Source organism: Parasteatoda tepidariorum, chromosome 4, assembly GCF_982258835.1.
Source record: "Parasteatoda tepidariorum strain Cologne lab strain chromosome 4, Ptep-v5.0, whole genome shotgun sequence".
NCBI classification, from domain to species: Eukaryota; Metazoa; Arthropoda; class Arachnida; order Araneae; family Theridiidae; genus Parasteatoda; species Parasteatoda tepidariorum.
This window is the reverse complement of record NC_141758.1, coordinates 42,889,627-42,916,020: the sequence shown is the minus strand read 5'-3', so window position 1 is coordinate 42,916,020 and position 26,394 is coordinate 42,889,627. Positions and strand designations below refer to the sequence as shown.

The window sequence follows — 26,394 nt, the reverse complement described above, 5'->3', positions numbered from 1 at the left end:
GTATGAAAACTATTTATTCAGTTAACTTCGCTTATCAGTTTTGTATTTTTCACTAAAGGCGTGTTAATAGGAAGTACAATTTTGAAAACCAGAATTTCTGGTAAACCGTCACCATATATGGACGGGAAAATTACCAAATAAATGGTTTAAATATCGTATATTTTGGTTTTATTACTAAAAATATGTTGTTGTTTTTTTGAACCAGAAATGTCATTATAACCATATATTACGGTAATTTTACCAGAATTTATTTTTTCTCCGTGAATTACTGTCATACTAATATGAAGTTGATTTAGTTACATTCCACATTCCATTTTTTATACAGTACTTTGTTACTTCTTGTTTTGTATTATAGTTTTTATTTATAAACTTAACTCATAAATTTAATGTACTCCTAAAATATTTCGCAAAACTATTTCTTAATTTAAAAAGTAACAACTCCTCAAAAATTAAATAGCATTTTAATTATTCAGAAATCATTTCTATACTTTACTGAAAAGGTATTAAATATGAAATCGAATATCTTTTGCGGAATAATATTATCGACAATAATGTTTGAAAAGGTAAACAATCTTTAACTATATTTGTTAGTCAAATGTTTATTCGAAATAAATTCCATTTGATTAATTCAATTCACTTTAGCATGTGTGTAAAATTCGAAAATTTATTCTAAGAGGTAAAAGCTTTCTGCATGCTATTCTCTCAAATTAATGAGAACCGCAGGAAAAATCGATTGCGAGATGCTAGTAAAATGTTTTGAAATCTTAACAGAGCTATCGATTAGTCTCCAGCCCCCGCTAACTATTACCATCAATGGTGCTGTTAGGAATATTTAGTTGTAGATTTAAAAAAAAACTTACTAGTATACTTGCCATTAATTAACGTAATATCTGATTAAGGTAGTTAAAATAAATGGTTTTTGTTAAGAGGTAATAGTAATGACATGCCTTAGTTGGTGATAACACTTGGCAGTTTACTCAATTGTTTATGGTAAACATTAGAAATCTAATAAAGCAAGGTGATAAAGCATCTTAATTATATCCTGTTATTCAGTTAAATACATAAATATATCGAGTGTTTAGCAAATTTTTTGAAGTGCTATTTTAGTGTAGTTACTTTATTACAGCATGTTGTGGGGTTATTGGTTTATAAATAACATAAATTATTATAATGGTTTTTTTAGTGCAATTTACAAGTTAAGATTAAATTACTATATTCTGATGTTTGTTTATATTTACTAACATGGCTTAGTTTATGAATATAAAGATACAAATACCTAATTACGTTTTAAAATTTAGTTGCTATGGAACAATTTTCAGGATTTAATAAATATTTTTGCCAATTGAACGTTTTCGCCTCACAAAACATAACATATTAGCTTTTAGATCTTTTTTCAAGCTGAAGTATTTTTGTACACTGAGAGAAAAAGTTTGGTCAAAACTACGAGAATATGGACACATTTACTGTGTTTCTGGCCCTATGGGAACACCTAGTAATATGGGAACACCCGTAATGTTTACCTATGGGAACACCTGTAATTTTTACCTAAGCACTTTGGTAGTTATTTTTGTAAGATTAACAATGAAATATGGTTTTCTAATATATGATAAAATTTGGTAAATATGGTAAAATTTGGTAAAATTTGATAACTAAAGTAAAATTTGGTACTTTTTATCATGATACCTTAGAGCGAGGCATAAAAACCATACATTTGGTTAAATTTACATTTCAGTTTTGTATTTTTTATTAAATGTGTGGTAATAAGAACTAAAATTTTAAAAATCAGAATTTTCAGAAAACCGTTACCATGTGAACAGAAAAATTACTAAATGAATGGTTTAAATAGCATATATTTTGCTTTTAATAACCCGTGCTATATTTTTTTTTACTAGAAATGCCATACAGTAAGGTGATTTTACCAGAATTTTTTTACTAGAAATGCCATACAGTAAGGTGATTTTACCAGAATTTTTTTACTAGAAATGCCATACAGTAAGGTGATTTTACCAGAATTTTTTTACTAGAAATGCCATACAGTAAGGTGATTTTACCAGAATTTTTTTTTCTGTTTATTGATCATTCTATACATTCAAATGGCCATCCGACAATAAAAGGATGATATTTCTTTCTTAGTTTCTATCAAGGTGCATAGCTTTTTTAAAAAGTGCTTAAAGGTGCTTATTTTTGATTTACGTATTTTAAAAGCCTTTAAAACAGTTATTTTTTGTAAAAAGTGCTTCATTTTCTATCTTTTAATAAAAAATATTTTTCCTTGCCGTGTCGAGTGTCGTTTTAAATTATTAAAAATTCATGATTTTTCACAATTTTCTCTCCAGTATTTATAAGAAACTAGTTATTTTATCATGATTATGTAAAGTTTTTGAATTTAATTAATTTTATGTTTATAAATTGCGAACTTTAAACGAAAGAAAAAGAATTATTGCTGCACAGATCCTAATAATAAATTTCTTATGAAGTAATTAAAAATATCTTTAGTGCTTAAAAAGTACTTAAAAGGTGCTTATTTTTTGTTGAAAAATATGACTACGCACCATGTCTATAATGGAAACTAGGGCACATCTTTAAAACTTTTTTTAAAGTGCATAGATTGTCTGTTGCAGCGGAAAAAGTTTTGCCAACCTGGCAAAATATTAGTTGATATTTATACTTAATGTTTCATAACTAGAAAAGGCTTTAACTCAATAAGAGAAATAAATATAAATTTATTTATTCTATGTAAATGATTAATTTTATATTTTTGCGCTAAGTACTTAGCAAAAATCTATCCGCTTCATATAAATAAAATAGTCTCTTAACTACGGAAACACATTGTTCGCATAAATGCTGTATTGTCTTATTCTTATTATATCCTTCAACAGCAAAGACGATGCATGCATAAACAAGAAGTAAAAGTTCTGATAAATTTCTTGATTATTTACTATTTATCAGTGATAAGATACGTACCTGATAACGAACAATGATAGTCCACAACTTTCATAACTCTGATAACTTCTTGTGAGTCATTTATTCAACGTTGATAAATATACCTTTGACCTGAAATTTACCTTCAGAACTTATCACGAAAGATGGAAAATAATTCATTGAAATTTATTTAAATCTTTAATAAATCAGATGTGTTATGAAAGTTTTAAAAAACCTTATTTGTTAAAATCCTTTAAAAATATGTTAGTAAGAGAACTATAATAACATAAATGTTCGATTTAAATTTTTGTTTTACCTAAAAATTTTTAGTAAAAATTTTTATGATGGGGTTTTATTTTATTTAATACGTTAAAATATCTTGAAATTACATATCATTTATGTCTTTGATTTATTGATTTTTGAAGCAAAAATCAACAAAATGGCAAATTTTGTTCTTTTTAAGCTATTTAAGATGACGCGCGTATGGATAATATTTTTACTAAAAACAATTTGTTGTTTTCTTTTATTTCTCTATTTAATAGAGAAATAATAATTTCGATTAAAAATAGCGATATTGAAAAAAAAGTGTGATTTTTTGCCAATCCTCACTAACTATGAAACGTTTTCACATAGTATCACTGTCAAAAAACTCAAAAATACTTAAATGATACACGGAGAAAAAAAATCTGGTTAAATTACCGTTCTGTACGGTAAAACATTAATACTAAAAGGAACCATACTTCTGGTATTAAAAACCAAAATGTCCAGTTTTTTAATTAGTCATTACGTAATTTTTCTCTTCACATTATAGGCTTACCAGAAATTCTGGTTTTCAAAATTTTAGCCCTTATTGCTACACATTTAGTAAAAATACGAAACTAAAAAGTAAAATCAACAGAACAAATGGTCATTATGACATACTCCTAAGTATTATTTTTCGTGATAAAATTACCGAACTTTACCACATTTATCTAATTTTATCACATATTTAAAACACAATATTTTATTGTTAATTTTGCCGAAATCATTACCGAAGCGCTTCGGTAAGAATTGCTGAAATTTTTGGTGTTCTCATAGAGCGAGAAACACGGTAAATTTTACCATATTCTGCTGATTCTGATCATACTTTTTTTTCCCCTCAGTTAACCTAAATAGCTAATAGTACTGATATAGTTTATAGGATATTGCTCGATAATATAAGCTAGTATATTACCACTTGAACTTTACACTTTTGTAAACTGTTTCCACAACAACAAAAACTTGCAAAAATAAAGACCGTATGATCAGTTATGCAAATAAATGGATTCAATGACAAAGCGTGGGACGTCCCGTCGGTTTAGAAACAACTAGTTACGTCAGTTTTTTTCTTCTTTACACCATCAAGAGTCTGCAAATGGTTATTAACAGGTGTTGTCACAGGTTATTCCGTTTTACTTGATATTTCCGGTAAAAAAGTAAAAAAAGAAAGTTTACCAAGACGAATGAGTTGGTGGCGTTCTTCTGCAATTCTTCACACGTATTTAATTTGTTGACGAGGAATAATTTACTTTTACATTTGAAAGCATTTTTTTTGTTGAAATTTTGTATAGACGAAGAGAGATATATGTTTCATCATCCCACTTTAGACTTAATCTTTCATTAAATAACTTCTAAAATAAGGAATGAATCATGTAGAATGTTTTAACTTTTAGGTTATTAAAAAAATATTATGAATTATTCTCGTTTTGCTGAAAATGTCGATAATAATTAGTTTTATTCGTTGTATAAACAAATTGGTTATATTAGTTATAGTTTATTGTTGTTTAAGTAATGTTTTAATAATTCCTAAAGAATTCTCTGAATATAAGGTTAGTTTATATGAATTTATAAATTATTAGCGAGTTGTTTTAAATATTGGTAAAGATAAGTTGTATTTTTAAACATTAAAAATTAAAATTACGAGAAGTTGGACTGTATTACTCTTTCTGTTTTACACTTGATCGTTTTCAGTTATTAATTACTTAAAATATTTTATTTAATATTTTTGTCGTAACTGTGCTTTGTTTATCATTTTTCATCGTTTGGAGAAAAAGAATTCTTTCAGATTATTAAAATATTTATAATTGGGTATAATATGAAAAAAACACAACTACTTCGATTTAGTAGGAACAACATATGACGCAATGCTAAACGAATGGAATTTAGTTGTTGTTTATTTAGTTATTGTTATTAGTAGTTGTTGTTATTTGTTTTAGTTCTTGTTGTTTATTTAGTTGTATTTAGTTTCAATAACTTTTCTTTATAATGCAATAAAATCTGGCGAGCAGCTATTTAAACGATCGAACACTTCGTTTGTTTATTTGTGGCTTGAAGTTAGGCTCGCAGAAAATGCCGTTCATGGGTTAAATTTAGTAGGAACAACACAACCTGTGACGTAGGATATATTATACCCAATTATAAGTTATTATTATTTTTTGAAACTTTAAAATTGAAATTATGAATGAATATGAATATTTACGATTCTTGTTTTATACTTAATTAATTTAATAAGTTTTCTACTCCATAACAATATGAAATAGTTTTTTCTTTTGAAAAAAAAAACCTTTTATCGTTTGGCAATGGTTTAAAAATTTTTTTCTTCCAATCTTTAAATCGTTTGGCAGCGTTTTAAATGGAAGTATTTTACTAAGTACGATGGAGAATAAGGCAGAATTATGTACGATAAATAATTCAAGTGATACCGGGATTTATAATAACATAAAAGGTAAGATTATAATATTTGAAATATTTTGACCCGTATATTAACTTAATTCTCAAACAAAAATATTGCATTAATTGCTTTGAGAAGTAGACAATTTTCAGATTGCAAACTTCTTATTTTTATTAGTTCTGTAATCGTGTAGAATAATTGTATTAGATTTTAGTTATTTTGCAGTTTCGGAGATTTAAGATTTTATATATATATATCCTAAAAAATAATCATTTTAATAATTTTATTCGTATTTAATAATATTAAATTCATATTTTATATAATATAAATTCATAATTTTATTCGTATTTAAGAATTCGTATTTAATAATATAAAATTCAAACGATATCTGTTTTTAAATACGTTTCTTTGCGTATTTACCGTGATATGTAAGCGCATATTACATGAAGATATTTTTCATAAATTGCTTTGAAAAGCGGCTGATTCTTTGATTACAAAATGGAGCTTTAATCAAATATAAAACATGCATTAAAGGCCAACTAATATCCCTTAACAACGGGGAAAAATACTTTTCTGCACATGTGGCTATATGCTTAATGAGGAGAAAAACTTGGAATGCGAATCAACAAATGAAATTATTCTAGAATCAGTTACTTATTTTTAAATGAATTTTGAAGATAATGATGTGGAATGAAAGATTCCACGATTTTGAATTCAATTTTTGATGTTTGTTTCTTAAGAAAATGAAATAAAAGTATTTCCTTGTTTGTTGTAATTGGCGAAAAAAGTCAGTGAATTAAGTTATAGATTTTGTTTCTATAATTTGAATTTCGTTGGAAATGAGGATTTTGATATCAATTATTAAGGTACATTATAGCTTTAATATTTGCGGCAAATAAGATTTTGTTATATGTTTATATAATGTGTTTGCTAGCTTTTGTTTGGTTCAATTATTTTTAATAAGTATTTGTCTGAAGAAATTGGTTTTTCTTTAATGTAATAAACCTCATGTTTTCAAGTATTCATAGCTTTATTTTTTAAATCTAAAAAATAATTAATTTACTCGCAAAATAATTGGAAAATGATATTTTTGTTCACATATATACTACTTTTAATACACGTTAATTTATATTATAAATAAATTTATACATCTTAATTTATTAATAGGCATATTTTATGTTATTTGAGTATTTTCTTTTTAGGTATTTAATTCCGTTTGAATATTTTCCTGTTTGATTTTTAAATGAGTTATTTGCTCATTTTTGGTTGAATCTAATTAGTTGTCGAAATTCATTATTTTTACTTAATTTTATAGCTATTAAACTTTTTTCATTGCTGTTTTCTATTATACGTTAGGTGTTTTAAGTGTTAGGTATCCTATAATTGTTAATTTTTTCGATATGTTTTCACATTTATTAATTGCGCTTTTTCTTGTCAGACATTTGAAACCGTAATTTGTATAAATCCCATGAATTTTTCAAATTCATTGTTTGGATTTATTTCCTTTTGGTATTCAAACCCATTAAATGTATTTTGTCCGATAGCATATAAAATATATTAGATGTATATTTTCATGTTAGATATACTTTCAGTTGTTCATTTAACCTTTTTATATTTAAATTGTGAAATCCTTTCGATAAATACTCAGTTATCTTTATTCTTTTTTTCCCGTTAGCTATTTTAATGTGTCAAAAAAATATTTCCTGCCTTAGCGCAAATATCCTGTAATAAAAAAAAATTAAAAAATAACCCATTTTTGACATCGTTTTCTTATTTCTAATTTTAAGGCTTTATGGTTGAAAAAAGACAGAGATCGATTTTAATATTTCTTTTCACTTTGTGAAAGTTTGAAGAAAAAGAACTAGAGTCTTAAATATTAAAACGTATCTCAGGAGATAGAGCATTCTCCTTCCAATGAGGTAAATCGGGTTCGAATCCCAGTGATGGCTGGTTGATACGAATTCGCATCCAGCTTGCACTGACCACAGTACTGACGTGAAATATCCTCCGAGGTAGACGGATCGTGGATTAGAGTCCCATTGCCGTCAGGCTAACCATGCGAGGTTATCGTGGTCTTCCTCTCCATATAACGCAAATGCGGGCTAGTTCCATCTAGAAGTCCTCTCCGAAGGCAAGTTTCTCCCAAAAATTGATCCAGGAATTCCCTTGTCTTCTGGATTGGGTTCAAAATTACAAGGCTATGGAATTGAACATTAGTAGTCGTAAACCCAAATATTGGGTCGGTTCTTCAGCGGCGGTTATAAAATATAAAATAAAACGTAGGCAGATAGTACAATTATTTCTTCTACAGGCTTTATCATGTTATAATTAATGAAGTGAATATCAAAGAGAATTGACGTTTCTTAAAATCTACAACACAATACTTCATTAATGATAGAAAATTAATAATTTCTATCTATAACTATAAATCTGTCAATAAGCTGAGTATTCTGATTTATTGTGTAAGTTATGAGGCGGCTATTAAGTAAATTCCATTCCAACACTGCCGTTATTGTTTTTAGGATTTCACATTTATCGTTTTCGCTCTTTTATTATTGATTTACGTTTTGAAATTTGATTTTTCTCTTATCATTCAATTAATAATATATTTTATTACATATTGAGCCAAACTGTTTTTAAATGTATAAGTACATAATTTAATTTGTAAAACAAATAATTTATTATATTCTCGATTAGGATATTCATTCAAATAAATTGTATTTGAAGTAGTTTTGGGTAATTTGAATTAATTTGATTTTTTTTAAAAAAAACTTTAAAATAAATGTTTCATAAACTAAAGAATTATCAGTAATGCGCCAGATTAATCCATGTGTATGCATCAATTTTTCTATGCCTAGCTTTTCCTTAAATAATTCTGATTCATATTTTTCCCTAAACACTATCAATCAAACTATAAATGCCTAATAACTTGATGTTTATATTTTATTTATACGTGTATGATTTCCTAGTACTTTTTTAATGTCAAATACCCTACGTTTTAGTTTCATTTTTCTTACAAATTTGCGGTGGTTATTTGTGTAAAAAGTTTTTAAGCATTTAACTACATGGTGAAAAATATTCTGGTAAAATTTCAGTACTGGCTTTTCGGTCTAAGAATAAAACCAAAATATACGGTATTTAAGCCAATCATTTGGTAATTTTTCTGATCATATGATAACGGTTTATCGGATTTAATAACGCTTAATGGTTATTACATTTTCCAAATTTTAACACATATTATCGAACAATAATTTATTCTTAATTTTACTAAACTCATCACCAAAGCCCAACGGTAAAAATTACTGTAGTAAAAATTACCCTTAGAGTTAGAAACACGTTAAATTTACCATATTCCAATAATTTTGACCATACTGTTTTTCTCAGTGATTATACTATAAATAGCTTTAATATCTTTTACAAATTTGTGAAAGTATTTGAGCATAAAACTAATTAAACCATAAAACTATTAATACTAATCATAGTTTTAATTTTTATTACAAAATCATGAGGATATTTTGGGTATAAAACTTACTTAACATTAAAACTATTGCATACGAATAATGTTTTCAATTTTTATTACAAATTATTGGTGATTATTTGGTGAGAAATATCTAGTTAAACATTAAAATTATATATCCTAACAATAGTTTTAATTTTTTTGCTATAAATATCTATAAGAGTTTTTCTTTAAATTTTCGACGAATATCTATTTGCAGTATGTCTGGTTGTTTTTATTATCTTTATATGAAACCTAATTCTTAATCCTCACAGTTTTGAAAGCATTGAGGCCATGACTAGTTGCTAAATTCTCAATTTGATGAAAAATTACAAATAATAGTAATTTTAAAATGTTCACTGGGGGTATTATTGCCTTCTATGTACATAAATACCATTTTTCTGTAAAATATATATATATATATATATATATATACAGGGTGATTCTAAAAAGATGGGCGAAATTTCAGAAAGAATGCATGGTCGAAAACAAAACGCAAAGGTGCTGGCCCATTTGGAAAGTTGTTTGATGATGCAAACGTGAAAGCTCCATTCCTGTTGCGAATTACTGCGCTGCGTTACTTTTCGCCAAGCTTTCGGCCGCTGCAGGGAAAGTTCGTGATATGCCTGGTGTGTTTCAGAATGTTCGCCTATCTTTTCTTCGCCGTTGTACTACGTGCATAGCCGCTGCCGGCCACTGTTTTAAAGACTTATTGTAATCACATGCCATTAAATTTGCTTTTATAACTTAACTTCATCGTTCTTTGTGTGTTTTTGCCTCATATAAGAACATACACTTTGACGCCCTCTAGCGGTTTTGCGTTTTATTTTCGACCATGCATTCTTTGATAAAAATTGTTTGCTTGGGTAAATACTATCACTTCCTAAAATTTTGCCCATCTTTTTAGAATCACCCTGTATATATATATATATATATATATATATATATATATATATATATATATATATATATATATATATATATATATATATATATATATATATATATATATATATAAATTAAATAAAAACTTCATATATTTTAATAAATATTGCAACAACATTACTAATTGCCGTTTTATTTTTAACCTTTACAGAAATTTTACGTGTAAAAATGTTAGATTATTGTAAATATTATACACATTATTGTAAGTATTGTATTACAAATTCTACAGTAATCTTACAATTATTTTAAATTAAAAAATAGTGATGGGATTATTTTTAAAAAAAATCTAACCCTAAAAAACCTAGGAAAGAAAATAACGACTACTAGTATCAGTATCAATGTTGTATGTGTACTTTTTCACAGACGCCAAAAAGGAAACATTTTCCGATATCCGACTCTCTGAGAGAAACCGTATCGATTGGCAAGTCATCGATTAGCAATTTTGGCGAACTATTTTTGAAATCTAGCTTCTCACAGTTAACTGTGTCGTCCTTAACTTTTTTTCCTTCCGTTAACTTTCTTTTAACTCTCTTTCTCCTTCGATTTAATTATTACCTAAGTACAAAAGATTGTTGTATTTATTTATTCTCTGATCATATTTTCTTTAAAAAAAATCAATAAATAAATAAAAAATAACGGAAGAAATTTTATTATTTTATCTAACGGAATAACGATGGTATGAGTTAGAGCATGTAGGAGATTTTATATTTTTTAAACAAATAACTCGTTTATTTATAATTTTTTTTCTTCATTTCAACAATTTGTCATCAGGAGATAAAATTATTTTACGAATCATACGAACTAGATAGCAATCTACACTGCAGAAAATTCCTGTTCAAATTACGGTATAAACTACCAGTACTTTTGGTGCAGTTTTTCAAGTGTTCTTAAATTTTTACAAGAATTAATTAAACTATACTGTTAGAAATTTCACGGAAAAAATTATTAAACAACAAATTCTAAAATTGTTATTTTATCTGAAAAATAAGCCAAAAATAAGATGGTTTTCAAATCGTTAACTTTCTAAACTATCATAACCAAGTAACACGGCTAAACTACCATAATTTTTGCATCAGCTAGGCTCACCTAATGAAGCCAATTAGTTCCTGCAGCCGTGAGAGCTAATCTGTCATTCTCATGCCTGTCAAAACAGAGGTTTGACCACAATATATTGACACCACAATATTTTCTCCATTCCTGTCATTAGATGAAGAGTTTCCAGTGTCCCACGCGCTCCCCAATTGGTGACTATAGACTATTTGAATACGATTCTCGCATTCAAGCGTAGATGTCAGCACCATAAAGCTGTTTAACTCAAAAAAGACTAGTATTTCCCTTCTCTTACGATAGGTGAATCCCATGATCGACCTCACTCTCAATCTCATGATTGACACAACGGGGATTCGAGTCCCAGCAACAATATTTCATTCACTCCCTTCAACACATGACGAGCTTCTAGTGTCCTGCACTCCCCTCTTTGTGACCCTCGGTTGATAGAATATGATATTCTCATTCACTCATAGTTGGTAGCATTATAAAGCTACTATACTACCTCCGATGTCTAGTTAAATTTCTTGTTTACGGTTTTGAAACCATGCTGCAAAGTCTTGGATTTCTATTCTCTTAACGATACGAGAAACAACCAGATAACTAATTAAATCACATTCCACGGTTCATTTGATAAAACACTATTCAACCTCAACCGAACTCTAATGCCCATTATCTAACGAAAAGCCTAGCTCCAATCTCAAGTTAAATTATTATTTTTTTTTACGGTTTTGAAACCATGCTAGTTGTAAATGGTTAAAAAACCGTATAGTTTCGTATTCATGATTTTCTAACCATACTAGTTGTAAACGGTTTCAAAATCATAAAGGTAAAGAAAATGCTCTTTACCGTAATTTAAGAATGGAAATTCTAACAGTGTGGTTATTTTCTCCCACAGTCATATTTTCATTACAAACCATAGACAAACGTATGATTTTGTAACCGATCTCTTTTGTAACCGAACCTAAATATAGAATTAAAACTGTTCAAAAATCATATAATACCTACAACCTTAAAGTAATAATTTGTTTGAGTAGGGACAACATACTATCTTCCAAAAATTTATAACTATAGTTTCTCATAATTTGAAAAGAAAATCCGGCATTGATCGGTCCTGCTGTTTGGATATTGAAGTCCGGTCATTGGGTGTATAACAATCATCAGTTACCCTGCTTGTGGGAAAGGAAACATGAGAACTATTTCATGTTTTTTTTTCTCCCTTTAGTCTTCCTAGACTATTTTTTCAGTGTTTTCATCATATGTTGTTTACCTTTGCAACCAGGTATTGTTAAGATAACAATCTACTCTCTGTTTTGTTTTCTTTGCTCCAGAGCGTCTATGTTAAAAGGAAGTTTCTCTCACCATCGATAGTTTGCACTTATTTTAACAACAAACATTTGCACTCTCTTAAAAGTCTTAAGCTTTTAATACAATAATTCTGCGAAAATGCATTGTTTTAATCTGAAGTTTCTCTCACCATCATAGTTTGTACTTATTTTAACAACAAAAAATTTTCACTCTTTTTTTTTTGCACTTTCTTTTTCAACAAAATTTAGCTTTTAATACAATAATTCTGGGAAAATACATTGTTTTAATCTGAAGTCTCACTCGCCATCGATAGTTTGCACTTATTTTAACAACAAACACTTGCACTCTCTTAAAAGTCTTAGCTTTTAATACAATAATTCTGCGAAAATGAATTGTTTTAATCTGAAGTTTCTCTCACCATCATAGTTTGCACTTATTTTAACAACAAAAAATTTTCACTCTTTTTTTTTTTGCACTTTCTTTTTCAACAAAATTTAGCTTTTAATACAATAATTCTGGGAAAATACATTGTTTTAATCTGAAGTCTCACTCGCCATCGATAGTTTGCACTTATTTTAACAACAAAATTTTGCACTCTCTTAAAAGTCTTAGCTTTTAATACAATAATTCTGCGAAAATACATTGTTTTAATCTGAAAGGAAATTAAATAGCAACTATCTAGTTTTTTTTGCGTATTTTTTTCATCTTATTATTTTTCTTTTTAATTTAAGATTTGGGACTAGGAATTTTATTTCATATCATTACCGGCGTTGAATTGCAGAACCAGCTATCAATATTCAACTTTGTAGGGATCAGTAAGATATCCTCTGTGGTAGATAGATAATCCTCTTGCGATCGGGCTAATCAATGAAATGTTTCATGGTTTACCTCTCCATGTAGCTCAAATCCTAGTTAGTTAATTCAAAAAGTCCTCCACGAAGGCTAGTCTGTCCCAGTGTTTGATGCAGGAGTTCCTTTGTCTTTGGTTGGGTTCAAAATTACAAGGTTGCGAAGTAAAACATTGAGAATCGTGAACTCAGAATTGGGTTCAAAATTACAAGGTTACGGAGTAAAACATTGGGAGTCGTGAATTCAGATTTGGGTTCGCTATTCTATACCAGTTATAAAATGAATTGGAACTCCTGGATGAGGCATTGGATCAAAGCATTTGTATAGGACTCTTTGACAAAACTAACCACTGTTTGCTTTATATGACGAAAAAAAACCACAAAAACTTTTGGCGGTCAGCTCAACGACATTTTAAGTCAGCACTTAGTTAGTACAAGTTAGTGGAAGCTAAACACAAATGGGCGAGCCATCGCTATGATTCGAACCTAGGTCATATCATTGGTAAGCGAGCGTTCAATCTATTGAGCCATCACGGCTCTTAGATTAGGAATGGTAAAATTCGTTGTTCGCTGAAACTAAAAAATCTTATAATTTCAAATCTACCTAATTATTTAGAAATAATATTCCAAATTTCAGTTGTTATTGTGTTTAACTTCCTTTCGAAATAAATATTTCTTTCTAAGCATCAAATATTAACCTTACTGTCGACCTTACCGTGTTAGATTTTATTTCCCATCCAACGCTAATTAGGGATAATTCCAATCAAAAATATTTCAGCGAAATTAGTAGAAGTTTGTCCCACTGCTTGATTCAGAGGATCCCTTGTCTGCTCGGTTGTTTTTAAAGTAACAAAGGTACGGAATTGGACATATCCACAGAACCATCATGCTTTGGCTGTTCAACTTCGGTAATAAATAAAGTACTTCAAATTCTAATTTATTTGAAATTATCATTAATTGTAAGGACTATTATGACTTAAAATTTTATTTCATGTATATTTTTACAACGAAACAAATATAAGCCACTAAGTCTTTTACATTTATAGCAATTTAATTAAATCCTTCATGATATAATCATTTAAAAAAGTTTTTTCGTTTTTAAGATATTTGCATTAAGACCGGGGGTTATTTGTTTCTGTATTAAAACGATTTGCATTTTAAAAAATCGCTAATTACTTTTTAAACTATGTGTAAATACGTTCAGTGATTTCAAATTTGTTCATAAAATCTTGTAGCAAAGTAACTTCCGATTATTATATGCTCTCTTAAATTTGAACGCAAATGTTTAGCTGTATATTAAAAGGGTTTTGTAGACATTTATTTATCATTACAGATTTGATCGTATGGTAATAAATATAACTCACCCTAACATTTCTTGAAGAGTTGGATTAAATTATACGATTCTGATTTACCAATATTGTTAATCAACTTTAACTTGACTTGTCCGTTCTACAAAAGCTATATCTAAAACATTATGTCAACATTTTATTTTAAAGTTAGTTGTTAGTTTTCAAAATAATCTTCAAAAAAGAAAAAGAAAAAAAAGAGACTTAGATTTTTTTCTCTCCAAGTATTTTCCGTATTTCCAAGCATTTCAACTCAAGATGACGTAGTTATTTTACTATTTTAAGTCTTAGAACTTAAGATGACTTATTTATTTTGCACGAGTTTGTTACAAATTAAAAACAAAAAAAATTGCATTAATTATAAATAATTTGAATCTAATTTCATCTTGGTATATAATTAATTATAACTGCCACATTAAAAATAGTATTCTTCAGATACAGGTTTTAATTTTACAAATAACTATACTTTTTGCAATCATTTGTAAATGTTGACTTTCCTTCAAATATATTGCTGATGTACAAGTGACTAATTTTTTGCTACTAAGTATCGTAAGAATTTCTTTGAGATGGGAGTTTCAAATCTTATATCAGTAATTTTTTCTTTCCTTTCTAGATCGACCCCAAAGTTGCCTTTCCAAAACGGGCACACCCAAAGGTAAGCGTACTGTTATGTTTTTTTTCTTCTATTTAACTTATTCTATGCATTGTTACTTATTAACTTATTCTCTTACTTTGACATTATTACAATTTGCTCAGTGACATGATTTCAATGATTTGCTGTAACAATTTAATAATCTAAGCTTATCTATTTTCATACTTACTTTAATAAATACAATCTGAATGTTAAAAAGTTTGATTTAATTTTTGAAAAGGTTTTAGTTATTAAAAAAAGCTTATTTAGTTATTTAAATTGTTTTGTTAAATTATGACACCGAAGTTAAAATCTATTCAAATTACTTAATTTGAATGTGCGTAGAACTTTAAGACTATTCCAATCTAAGTAAATAAATGATTTGTCTGACTTTTGAAAGGATAGTTATTTAAACAAAGGCAATAATTCTTTAAATTCATTTGCAAAATTATGATACACATGTTACAATTGATTAAAATTTCACAATTTAAAAGTGCACAGTTTCGTTCTATCCAATCTGAATAAAAAAATTTTACTTTTGAGAGGTTTATAGTTGTTTTAATAAAGCCCAAATTCACTTCACTTTATTTACCAGAAGAATAATTTTATTTGTTAGATATTAAATTTGTGAATGGTGTTGAAACTTTAAAAATTATTTATTAATGGTAGTGTGTAAGTGGGTTATGATTTGGAATCCAAATCTTCAAATCAACCTCATTTTTCATATTTTTTTCTTCGATTGACATTGTTTATTCAAAATAACATATAACATATCTATAAACTATTTATGTTATTAAATGCTGTTCTTCAAAGCTTTTTTGCATAGAGAAATAAAAAAAGTCTTTGCTTAAGTATATTAGACTGGAAGCAAGGGTTTAATTCTAAATTATATTGATTTTCTTGCTGAAAACAAGTTGTATATGTTTAAAAATGGACTTACAGCTTAATACTAAAAAGAACGTTTTTTTTTTTTAAAAAAATGGATAGGTAATTCCACATAAAAAATTCATTTAAATTAAAGAATATTTTTTAATGTTTACTTACGTTTATAAGCTCATATTATGCAGTTTTGGTTTAACTTTCATAATAATAAAAATTATTTCACAAACGTTTCTTAAAAAAAATAATAAAAATAAAAAACTATGGCCAATATCAATGTAGCGTAGAAATGTGTGTAAAAATATTAATGTAGCGTGTGAATGTTGCTCGCCTTCCTGGAGTCACGTATTGCTGAATGATTCAATATACAAAAGTCTATGAATAATAAAAAAACATATTTAATGATAATTAAATTTAATAATGTCAACAATACAAACTAATAATATTGATGGCTTAGTATTTGGCAAGCCTCACTATAATCCTTCATTCCAATCTGTTGAATGACACCCATGTGATACGCACTCATAGTTATTGTTCATGAATACAGCGCCCTGTGTTTGTCAGGTAGAAATTCGTAACATCACGTTTTGAGGTGCCCATCGGCTAACAACAAATTCATAAACAAATACAGCGCCGTCTGTTGGTCAGGCATGACATCATGTACTTAGGTGCTCATCAACGAACGAGCTCATAAACGAATGCAGCGCCGTCTCTTGGTCAGGCAGAAATTCGTAACGTCATGTTTTGAGGTGCTCATCCGCTAACGTTAACTCATAAACCAATACAGCGCCGTCTATTGATCAGCAGAAAATCATAACATCATGTTCTCAGGCGCTCATCGGCTAACGTTAACTCATAAACGCTTTCAGCAATGTCAGTGGTGAAGAACGTATTAATTAAATGCCAGGCATTAAGAAAAAGGAAGAGGGGTGATAATTAATATCGTAAAAAATGTATTTTAAAAAAAATAACGATTCCAAATATAATCCGAAAAATTAATAGTTACAAATTAAAATTTTTGCTAAAATGAAACATTTGTGACAAAAGGGAATATAGGCTACATTTCTTGTATCTATACATATTTAAATATGTTTTTGCAAAAATTCAATTTCTTATTTTGAATATTTAATTCCCACTTCTCATTATATTATTTTTTTTACTTATTTTTTCATCATTTTTCCTCTGCAATGGAACTTAGAAGCTTGTGACATAGAGATAAATTACAAGAAGCCTTTTTTTTATATATCTGAATTATTTATGGATTTCTTGTGTCCGTCGCTATGGAAATATTGACCCTTTGTACAGCAAATTTTCTTTCGAAGGGAAAAGACAGCTTCATCATTATGTCGTCTTTTTTCCCCTTCTTTTTATTCCTTAAAAACGATATTATTAACAATCTAACAGTTTCAAAAATAACAAGTAGCGCAATCAATGAGTGCAAATAAGCTCATTTACTCTTTTTTCAAATTCATGAATAATTTGTGTTTGAATCAAAAGTATTATGTAAATATTTCTTGGCGATATCTTTAGCATTAAAATGTCATCATCTCTGAAGGTGGTTTAGTAAAATGTGTAATTATGATATATTTATTTTTAAAAAAATATTTATATGCCCAAAAATGTACAATTTTTCCAAAAATATCTGTATTATAGTACTGTTTTTTAAATAATAGTTTATTCTCAAATCTTAATCTTAATTATGTTTAAATCTCTTTTTTTCAATTAAAATGTCATCATCTCTGAAGGCGATTTAGTAAAATGTGTAATTATGATATATTTATTTAAAAAAATATTTATCTGCCCAAAAATGTACAATTTTTCCAAAAATATCTGTATTATATTACTGTTTTTTAAATAATAGTTTATTCTCAAATCTTAATATTAATTATTATATTTAAATCTTTTTTTTTAATTTAAGAAAAATAGTTAATTATTGAGGTAATTAGAAATAAGTTTCACCTCACTCCACGAATTTCAAAAACGTAACAATTAATAGCGAAAGCTTGTAAAAAAAAATCAAAAGTGTTTTTATGAACTTAGTTAAACTTAGAAATATCAGTTTGTCTCTAATAGTAAAAAAAATATTAATTTAAATTCCTAAACAAAAGTGTCTTAAAATTATTGATATAAAATTGGAGTGGCCGATTTCTCCGAAACAGAGCTACTATCTGAAGAAAAAATATAGACGCCACTTTCCAACATAAAAAATTAGGAAAAAAAAAAGTGGAAATTTTTTTAATTTATAGGCTGTTAAAGATATTCTTTGGTGGTTTTGAAGGTTCTGACATAAAATAATGAAATAAATTTCAGTCATGAAATAATTCTTTTTAGAGAAGATTATGTTGCTTTTAATTTGTGACAGATAATACGAAGGAACAATTTTTTGTTGTATTTATACGAATTATTGATCTTGCCTAATTTGTATGTGAGGATATCAAATTTGAAATAAGTTTTGTTCCTAAAGCTACAGATCACTTTAAAATCACATTTTTAATCCTTTTTTAGTCGAAATATATAAGTTTAAAAACCTTAAACAGGTAGTCGCATAAATACTGCGTTAAATTTCTGGGAGAGTTAGTAAGGCAAATCTAATTGCATAGGAACCCTTGTATGGAACTGTCATTGTAAGCGGCTAGGGGTGCTTTCCTTTTATGACGTGTTCAAAAACTTACTAAGAAGCATTTCATAATAGGAAACACTTTCCAGCGGCGTATGTCGCAATTTCCCAGCGCGTTTCTATGTAATTTTAATTCCGTTTATCGCGACATTTACACAATACCCTATTTTATAAAACTTTTTTAAACTTGTTGTACATCGATAAAAAAAATTATATATACTTAAAATATAGTTTTAAAAAAACTGCAGCTTGGAGAGAATATTTGATTACAGATTTGAAATCTGTGATAAGAGAATCATTAATGAGAATCAATCATGAGAATTAAATCAATAATGACAATCATTAATGTGATAAGAGAATCACCATCTGTTAAAAAATATTATGCATCGGAAAAAAAATTTGTTCCCACTATTATTCTCTACGATAAGATGATATATGTATTTAAAAACTATTGTTTAGCCTCGAGTTCAAAGTTTATGAACTTTGGTTTTTTTTAAAAATATTTTTCTTGGCGGAAGAGTTTCGAAAAACATCCTTAAGTGGTAAAAACAATCAAAATTAATTTTTTTTAATTTATAACAAGTTTCTAATTTTTAAGGAAAACTCGGTTTGCTTTAAATAAGTAATAAATCTATTTTCAATCCCCATAGCTTTGTTTGAACGCTAATTTGCAAACACTTAAACTGTTTTAAATATTTAATTAACACTTAAGTACCTTTGAATATTCCAGTCTTTAATTGTATGCCGGCTTTCATTACAGCAACGCATTTATTTTGTAGCGTTACATTCCTAAGTTTGTTTGCTCGTAGTTAAGCAATTTAATTAATTTAAAGTTTATTTATCAAATTTTATGAAATTCCTTTTAATGGTGAATACAAGTTGTTAATGAAAGTTTATTTACAGAAGAGTTAATATATTTTCGAAAAACATACATGAAGAAAAACATTTTAAGTTACACATTGAAGAAAATTTTTTGGTTTCAACTTTTTAAGTAACAAGTAATTTTTGTATTTTATTTCAAGTTCATGTATAAAAAAGTGTAGAAGCTTATTTGAAGTATAGAAGAAGCTTATTGAAAGATTTTTACTGCACGGAGGAAAAAATTCTGGTAAAATTTCCTTAATGTATGGTAATGACATTTCTGGTTAAAAAAAAAAGTAACGTAATTCCGGTCAATGAAACTAAAATATACGTTTTTTAAAGAATTCATTTGTAATTTTTCTATTCATATGGTGAATGGTTTACCCAAAGTTCAAGTTTTTAAAATTATAGTTCTTCTTATAACTCATTTATATATAAAAAAAAGAAAAAAAACTGAATAAAAAAAATTTAAAACTGGTTTAATAATATATGCTCTAAAGTATCATGATAAAATTACCAAATGTTACCACATTTACCAAATTTTATTACTTATAAAATCATATTTTATTGTTAATTTTACCTAAATCATTACCATAACGCTTTAGTAAAAATTTCCCTGCTTTTTGGTGTTTCCTCAGAGCCAAAAACACTGCAATTTTTACCATGTTCTGGTAATTTTGACCATTTTTGATTTCTTTACAATTGTAGATAACAGTGTAAATAATGCAGATTGTATATCAAACGATCAATAAAAACATTAAATAAAGAGAATGATTTAAGAATCATTTGAGCATCTTATTATGCAAAAACATATGTGTTGTGATTCGTGGTGTCTAAGATTTGTTTAGAAATAATTGAACATCCTTAAATTTCAAGAAATTATTCTTAATTTCTTATAGCTTAGTTTAATAATGGAATAAATTAATAAAAGTAATGTATTACACTGATTATAGTCGGGTTATGTGCTTTTTAAATAAAAGAAATTATTACATATTAATAATTGATTATTTCATATTGATGATAAATTATAATTAATTCAACAAGACTTAATTAAATTGCTAGATAAACTTATCAAAATGTCTCATTACAAAGTAAGTAAGGTTTTTCTTTTTTTTTTTCCTAATCGCTTTCATACATATGCATACATTTTAAATTTTCAAATTTACTCTTTTTTTTAATTTTTCTTATTCCAAACTTATTGTGAATTAAATATCTTCATTTCGAAAATCTATTTAAGTGGTTATAAATCCATTTTAAAATAATTTATTTATAGTTTTTTTTTAAAGTAAATTAAAAGAAATTCATTAGATAACAATAAATGCTCTATTATGAATTTGCTGTTGCTTTTTTTGGCTTAAGATTATGATATTGTAGTTCAACCTTGAGCAGAAATTTTCCAAATGTATTTTTATCTTAACAATAGTTTGAATATTTTTAAATTCTTTCTGTTTTTATTAAGATAATTACGGACTTGGCGTTTTAAACGAAAATAAGCATATTTTGTCCCCAAATCAATCCAAGCCTTGGATTTTATAAATCCGTCAATATTCTGACCTCGTTCAGATTCACACTGGCCAATCCTAAAAGTTCCTATCTCTCCTCGAAAAATAATCCAAAATCCCTCCAAACCCTAAGAACCCTCTCTTATTATCAACGAATTGAAATCCCCTCTTATCCCTTTTTATTTTTCCCTCAGTTGTGTTTGTTTGGAAGGGATAATACAGAAACGCAATTGCAACCAAGAACGTCGCTTTCAGATGTTTTCGTCCATGTCTTATGCTCCGTCGGGGATTATGTAACATTATTAGGGATTATATCACACTCAAGCAAGAAAGCTCATAGAAAATAACCTCAAAAGAGTCTCTTGTTACCATCATTACAAGCTGATCAATCGAACTAGTAGCATCCTTCCTCCCCTGTTTCTTTCTCGGATTGTGTTTGGTTCATTGGAGAGGAATGTTTTTGTTTTGGCATGTATGTTGTTTGAAGCTGTAGTAAGCCTATATATCGACGGAAAGTGTCAACTAGATCTCTCATGTTGCTTGCTTTGAAGTTGATGGGTTTCGGGATCATTGTGGCACTATTTTTGACGAAACTAAAGCGCAGCGCGGGTTATTATTACCTTACAATCATTTGCGAAAATATATTGTTTTAGTTCATGTTGGTCGATATAGAACAATATACTTTCTAAGTACAAGTTCCGCATGACATCTTACAGAATAAAGAAAGGCCACAGGTAATGATTTCAAATCAAGAATCGTTAGCATATTGCTTTTGAATGAGAGAAAAGCAATGTTTTTCATTCTATTTTTCAATGAAAATAATGATGATAATCCTTGGAAGAATAGGTTAAAACTTCAATATTGACCAGAAAATAATGATCGCGGCATTGTCTCCTTGGGTAAAGATATCTTGATATTAATGGATATGACTTTTATCCATGCTTTAGTATTAATGGGATTTTATAACTTTATTTATTCAAAACATACTATATCCCGGTAGCGCAATCGGTTAAAGCGTCACTCCCACCGTTGTTTGAAGAGTTGGTAGTGAGTTTGATTCGGGTGGCTGACAAACTAACCGGCGAGTATACGCAGCAAGATGCACGTTAAATCTGTCATAACAGAATGCCCTGGTTGTGGTGTGGAAGTTTGGAGAAAGGGATACGAGCTCAGGCGCTATCCACGTCGTCTGACCAGGATCAAAATTACGCGGTATTCCTACCATGGTCTCTAAAAGATAGAGCCTAAAAAATGGGGCCAGATGCTTGTCCATGTTTGGGTGGTGATGAAGGGAGTTATTATTTTTAACTTACTGTTGAATTTTGAATATCAATATTAAACATTTGATAGTGAAATGACGATACAAATTCTTTGTATTCATGTTTATATTATCAAAATTAGTGTGTAGTATGTTGTTGAACATTCCTTTCAGATGTTTTCGTGCATGTTTATGTTTAGATAAAGATGATATCACGCTCAAGCCCATAGGAATATATTCTGAAGAGTATCTTGTTACCATTATTATAAAATAATCAATCGAATTAGTTGGATACACTATTGTTCATTGTCGACTTCTGTTCCTTCTTCGTGTTCCTATTCAAGTCAGGTTTGGTTCAATAGAGAGGAATGTTAATGTCTAAAATGAAAATTGCTGTAGAATTTTCTAAACCTACATTGATGTATATTGGTGGAAAATGTTAGTTGTTTTAAAGTTGGTGGTTTCAGAATCATTGGACTTTGTTTTTATCGAACGAAAATAACGAATAACACAAGAATATACTGAAAAAACAAGATACAAATTATTTTTATATTCGTTTACCTTAGTAAGAACTTAAATTTTAAAAATTAGAGTGCTGTCCAGATTGATTTGGACATTGCTTTCTGACGATTTCGGATATATTATATACTCCTGTACTAGCTATGTACCATCATTAGGCGTTACATAACACCCAAGCATAAAGCCCGTAAAAATTAACTCTATAGAGGTTCTTGTTACAACCATTACAAGCTGCTGATGTGAACTTAAACCACCAGGGTTCATGCACCACATAGCTTTTGTTCTTTCCTCCCTGTTCTCTCTGCTATTGAGTTTGGTTCATAGCTGAACAATGTTTCAGTTTGAACTTAGGTGCTCGCAACTCGAGAAGAAGTGAAGTGACTACGCCAAAATCATGTGATTTAAGTCGGAATTAATTGGATATCTGTAAGAGACGTCACGCGTATCTGTCGAACCTGATTGGCTTCTGAATCGACTAATGCCACGATTTACCTACGATGACGTCACCTGCAGATACCCAGTTGAAGCTATAGTAAGTCTATAACGCTTATGTGTGTTATTTGGATTTCATATTGGTTTATAAAAGATACAGCAACAACAGATATTTATGAAACAAATAGATATATCAATATTTGCATTGCTTAAAAAAAACGAAAGTTGTTTTATAACTATATTTAATTTCCCTCCTTTAAATATCTTTTTAAAAACAATAATAAAGAGGTGGGTTGATCCATATGTTAAAAACTGAGTTTGTCAGATGTGTATATTATATATATGTAACATAAAAAGCTTCAATTTATCTTCTTATGTCATTCCTTTTCTTAAAATCTTTGAGAATTCTTATTTCTCTTTTATATATCCATATTTCAAAATTCAATATTTCTTTCACATTTCTTTAAAAGTTTTTCTTAATTATATATTTTGCTTCTGATTTAATTAATTCTGATTAAAAATGAATAAAAATATTTGGCATTAATTAATTAATTTTACATATTTCATAAGTCGTAAAAAACTTTCATTATCTGTATTAAACTGCAAATTTTAATGTTCTTCGTGAAAATTGAAACTTTTTATAATTTAATTAACAATGACTCGTAGATTAAAATATTTTTTATGCAATTAAAATAAATAATGTTTATTCTCATTATCGCGTTGTAAACTGTCGGAAGAAGATGAAATAAATTAAAATCATTATTTTATTTAGTTTTGTTCGAAATCTGAATGAAACAGTTGTCTCAGAAAATTATAATTATTGGCAGTAAATAATTAAAATAAATTATAAATTTGTAAATCGGATGTACAAAGAACTTTTTAAATTTAAAAACACTTGTTTGTAAAAATATTTTTTAATAAGTAATTTAAAAATTATATTTAAAAAAATATGTTTAATGTTTTATCCGTCTTAGAATGTCAGATCCTCTTTAAATAAATGTATTTACATCCGTAATAGTTAGCATATTTGTAAACAGACCCTTGCTTATTTATGTTTCGCCTAAAACTAAAAACTTTTTTATAACGTTAAAAATTATTTTCAGATCAAATGTATGATTTGTGAAATTATACTTTTCGAACTAAAGTTCAAAATGATTTTTCAAACGTATGTATAATTCAGAAATCGAAAACTATTTTCAATTAAATATTAGAAATACGTTGCTTAAATTGATCATCAAAAAGTAATTTCTCTACATTTATTGTACGTATTTTTGCACTTTGAAATTGTTATTGCATGCGGGTATTTGAGAAACTGTTAAAAGCTAGAACATAAGATGTTAAGTGTTTACTTTATACAGGATAGAGATTTTACTTCCGAAATGTATGATTTGTTTATAAGATTTATTTAGTTTGGTATTCCTAATATTTAATTTCTATCTTAAGGAAAAAAGCTATTTCCCGTTAAAATAAGTTACTTTTATAAGATTAAAAAATATTTTGGAAAATATTCAAAAGATTGTTTTTTTTTGGTAATGTATGCTATTCAATTTCTTTTAGCAATTGATTACATTTGAATTTTTCATTTAATTATTTTCTTTAAGCAAGTAATGTATTATAATAACTATTTCCACGCGTTGAATATCTGTGTTCAAATTATATTGAAATTTTGAATCATATTATAGAGTAATTTTGTTTCAACCTTAAACAGGCATTAAGTTCAGCCCTGCAATCGTGCAAAAAAAATGGAGGGGGTTTGGCTGAAAAAGAAGCATAATCAAGAAAAGTGCACAAAATAATGTATTTCGCGATTGAAGGAACAGCTCGCAACATCGATACATTGAACCATTACTTTATTATCTTGAAATGCAATATCGATACTTAAAACCATAACATCGATAATTTGAACCATAGCAGCGATATTTCTAACCACAAAGAGATGGATCTTTGCTGTTGCCTTAATATGATGCTAAATTCAACCATATAAATAGCACCATAAGGTTGAATTTAATAGTATAAGCAAGTTTAGGAAATAGGGTAATATAGTTCAACTTAGCAACGAATAATTATAACGAGTAATTTGTAATAACGAATAATTTATAATAACGAATAATTTATAATAACGAATAATTTCTAACAATAATAATTTGTAATAAATTTTAATAATGCCATAGTTCAATTACGATCCAAGTTTTCTTATAGTGGATATAAATTAATGATTTTCAATGCATGTTGATTTTGCTTATATATTCTCGGCAATTTTGAAGAAAAAAAATAGACGCATCTCTTACCTGTTCTGTTAAATCGAAGAAAAAAAAATTGCATTTAATTCCCTCTCACTTATAATTCACGATTAAAAACGACAAATCTCGTAAAGAATATTTCGACACCTGCACCACAAAAATTCTGGGATCGAGATTTTCTATCTTGTTAAAGCCAGAGATTTATCTTCTTTAAAACACGCAAAGACGGGTGTAGGTGGGGAGGGGATGGCTCAAAAAAGAAAAGCATAAACAAGAAAAGAGCATAAACAACACAAAACAAGGTCCTTCGTGATTGAAGGGACCGTTCGGAAATTGTGTGGTTTGCTCTCGGGTATTGTCACCTGAACTAATTCGTTATATCAGAACAAGTCTTTTAACTGTAAACGCGTGCGTTTGTTTAGTTGCATATCAATCATCTTAGCTTTGCGGCACGTATTCATCTTTGCGTTCGTAAATGATCCATCGTAATTATTTATGTCAGGAAAGCTGCAATAAATGCACCTTTTTTCTACATCATAAGTGAACCCTCTGTGTTTCATTTTGAAATGAGTTCAAAATTTGAATGAAAAACCATTTTGATTTTTTTTTATACTTTATATGAGGTAATGCAATTAATCATTCCTAATTTTATGTAAATAAATAGTGTTGTATAAACTGGAGATGCATTTTATTTTATAACTGAGTGTTGAGTGTTTATTAAAAGATAATAAACGTTTAAAGATTTTGTTTAGCATTTTTAAATTATATAATTTTTTTGGGTTTTTTAAATAATTACTTTTACTATTTTTAAATATTTAATATTTATTTTTAATTATAAATATTTACTTTTATTT

The 26,394-nt window shown here is 27.9% G+C and overlaps 1 protein-coding gene across 21 annotated transcripts in view; it reads left to right on the top strand.

Moving 5' to 3' along the window:
- The window catches only part of LOC107436679 (RNA-binding protein Musashi homolog Rbp6), a 480,532-nt gene that overhangs the window by 113,181 nt on the left and 340,957 nt on the right, over positions 1–26,394 (top strand). For all 21 annotated transcript variants that reach the window (XM_071182213.1, XM_071182219.1, XM_071182217.1 and 18 more), the window contains exon 5: positions 15,215–15,256. In XM_071182213.1, coding sequence (XP_071038314.1) covers positions 15,215–15,256 — 42 coding nt within the window. The remainder of the gene's footprint in view (positions 1–15,214; positions 15,257–26,394) is intronic.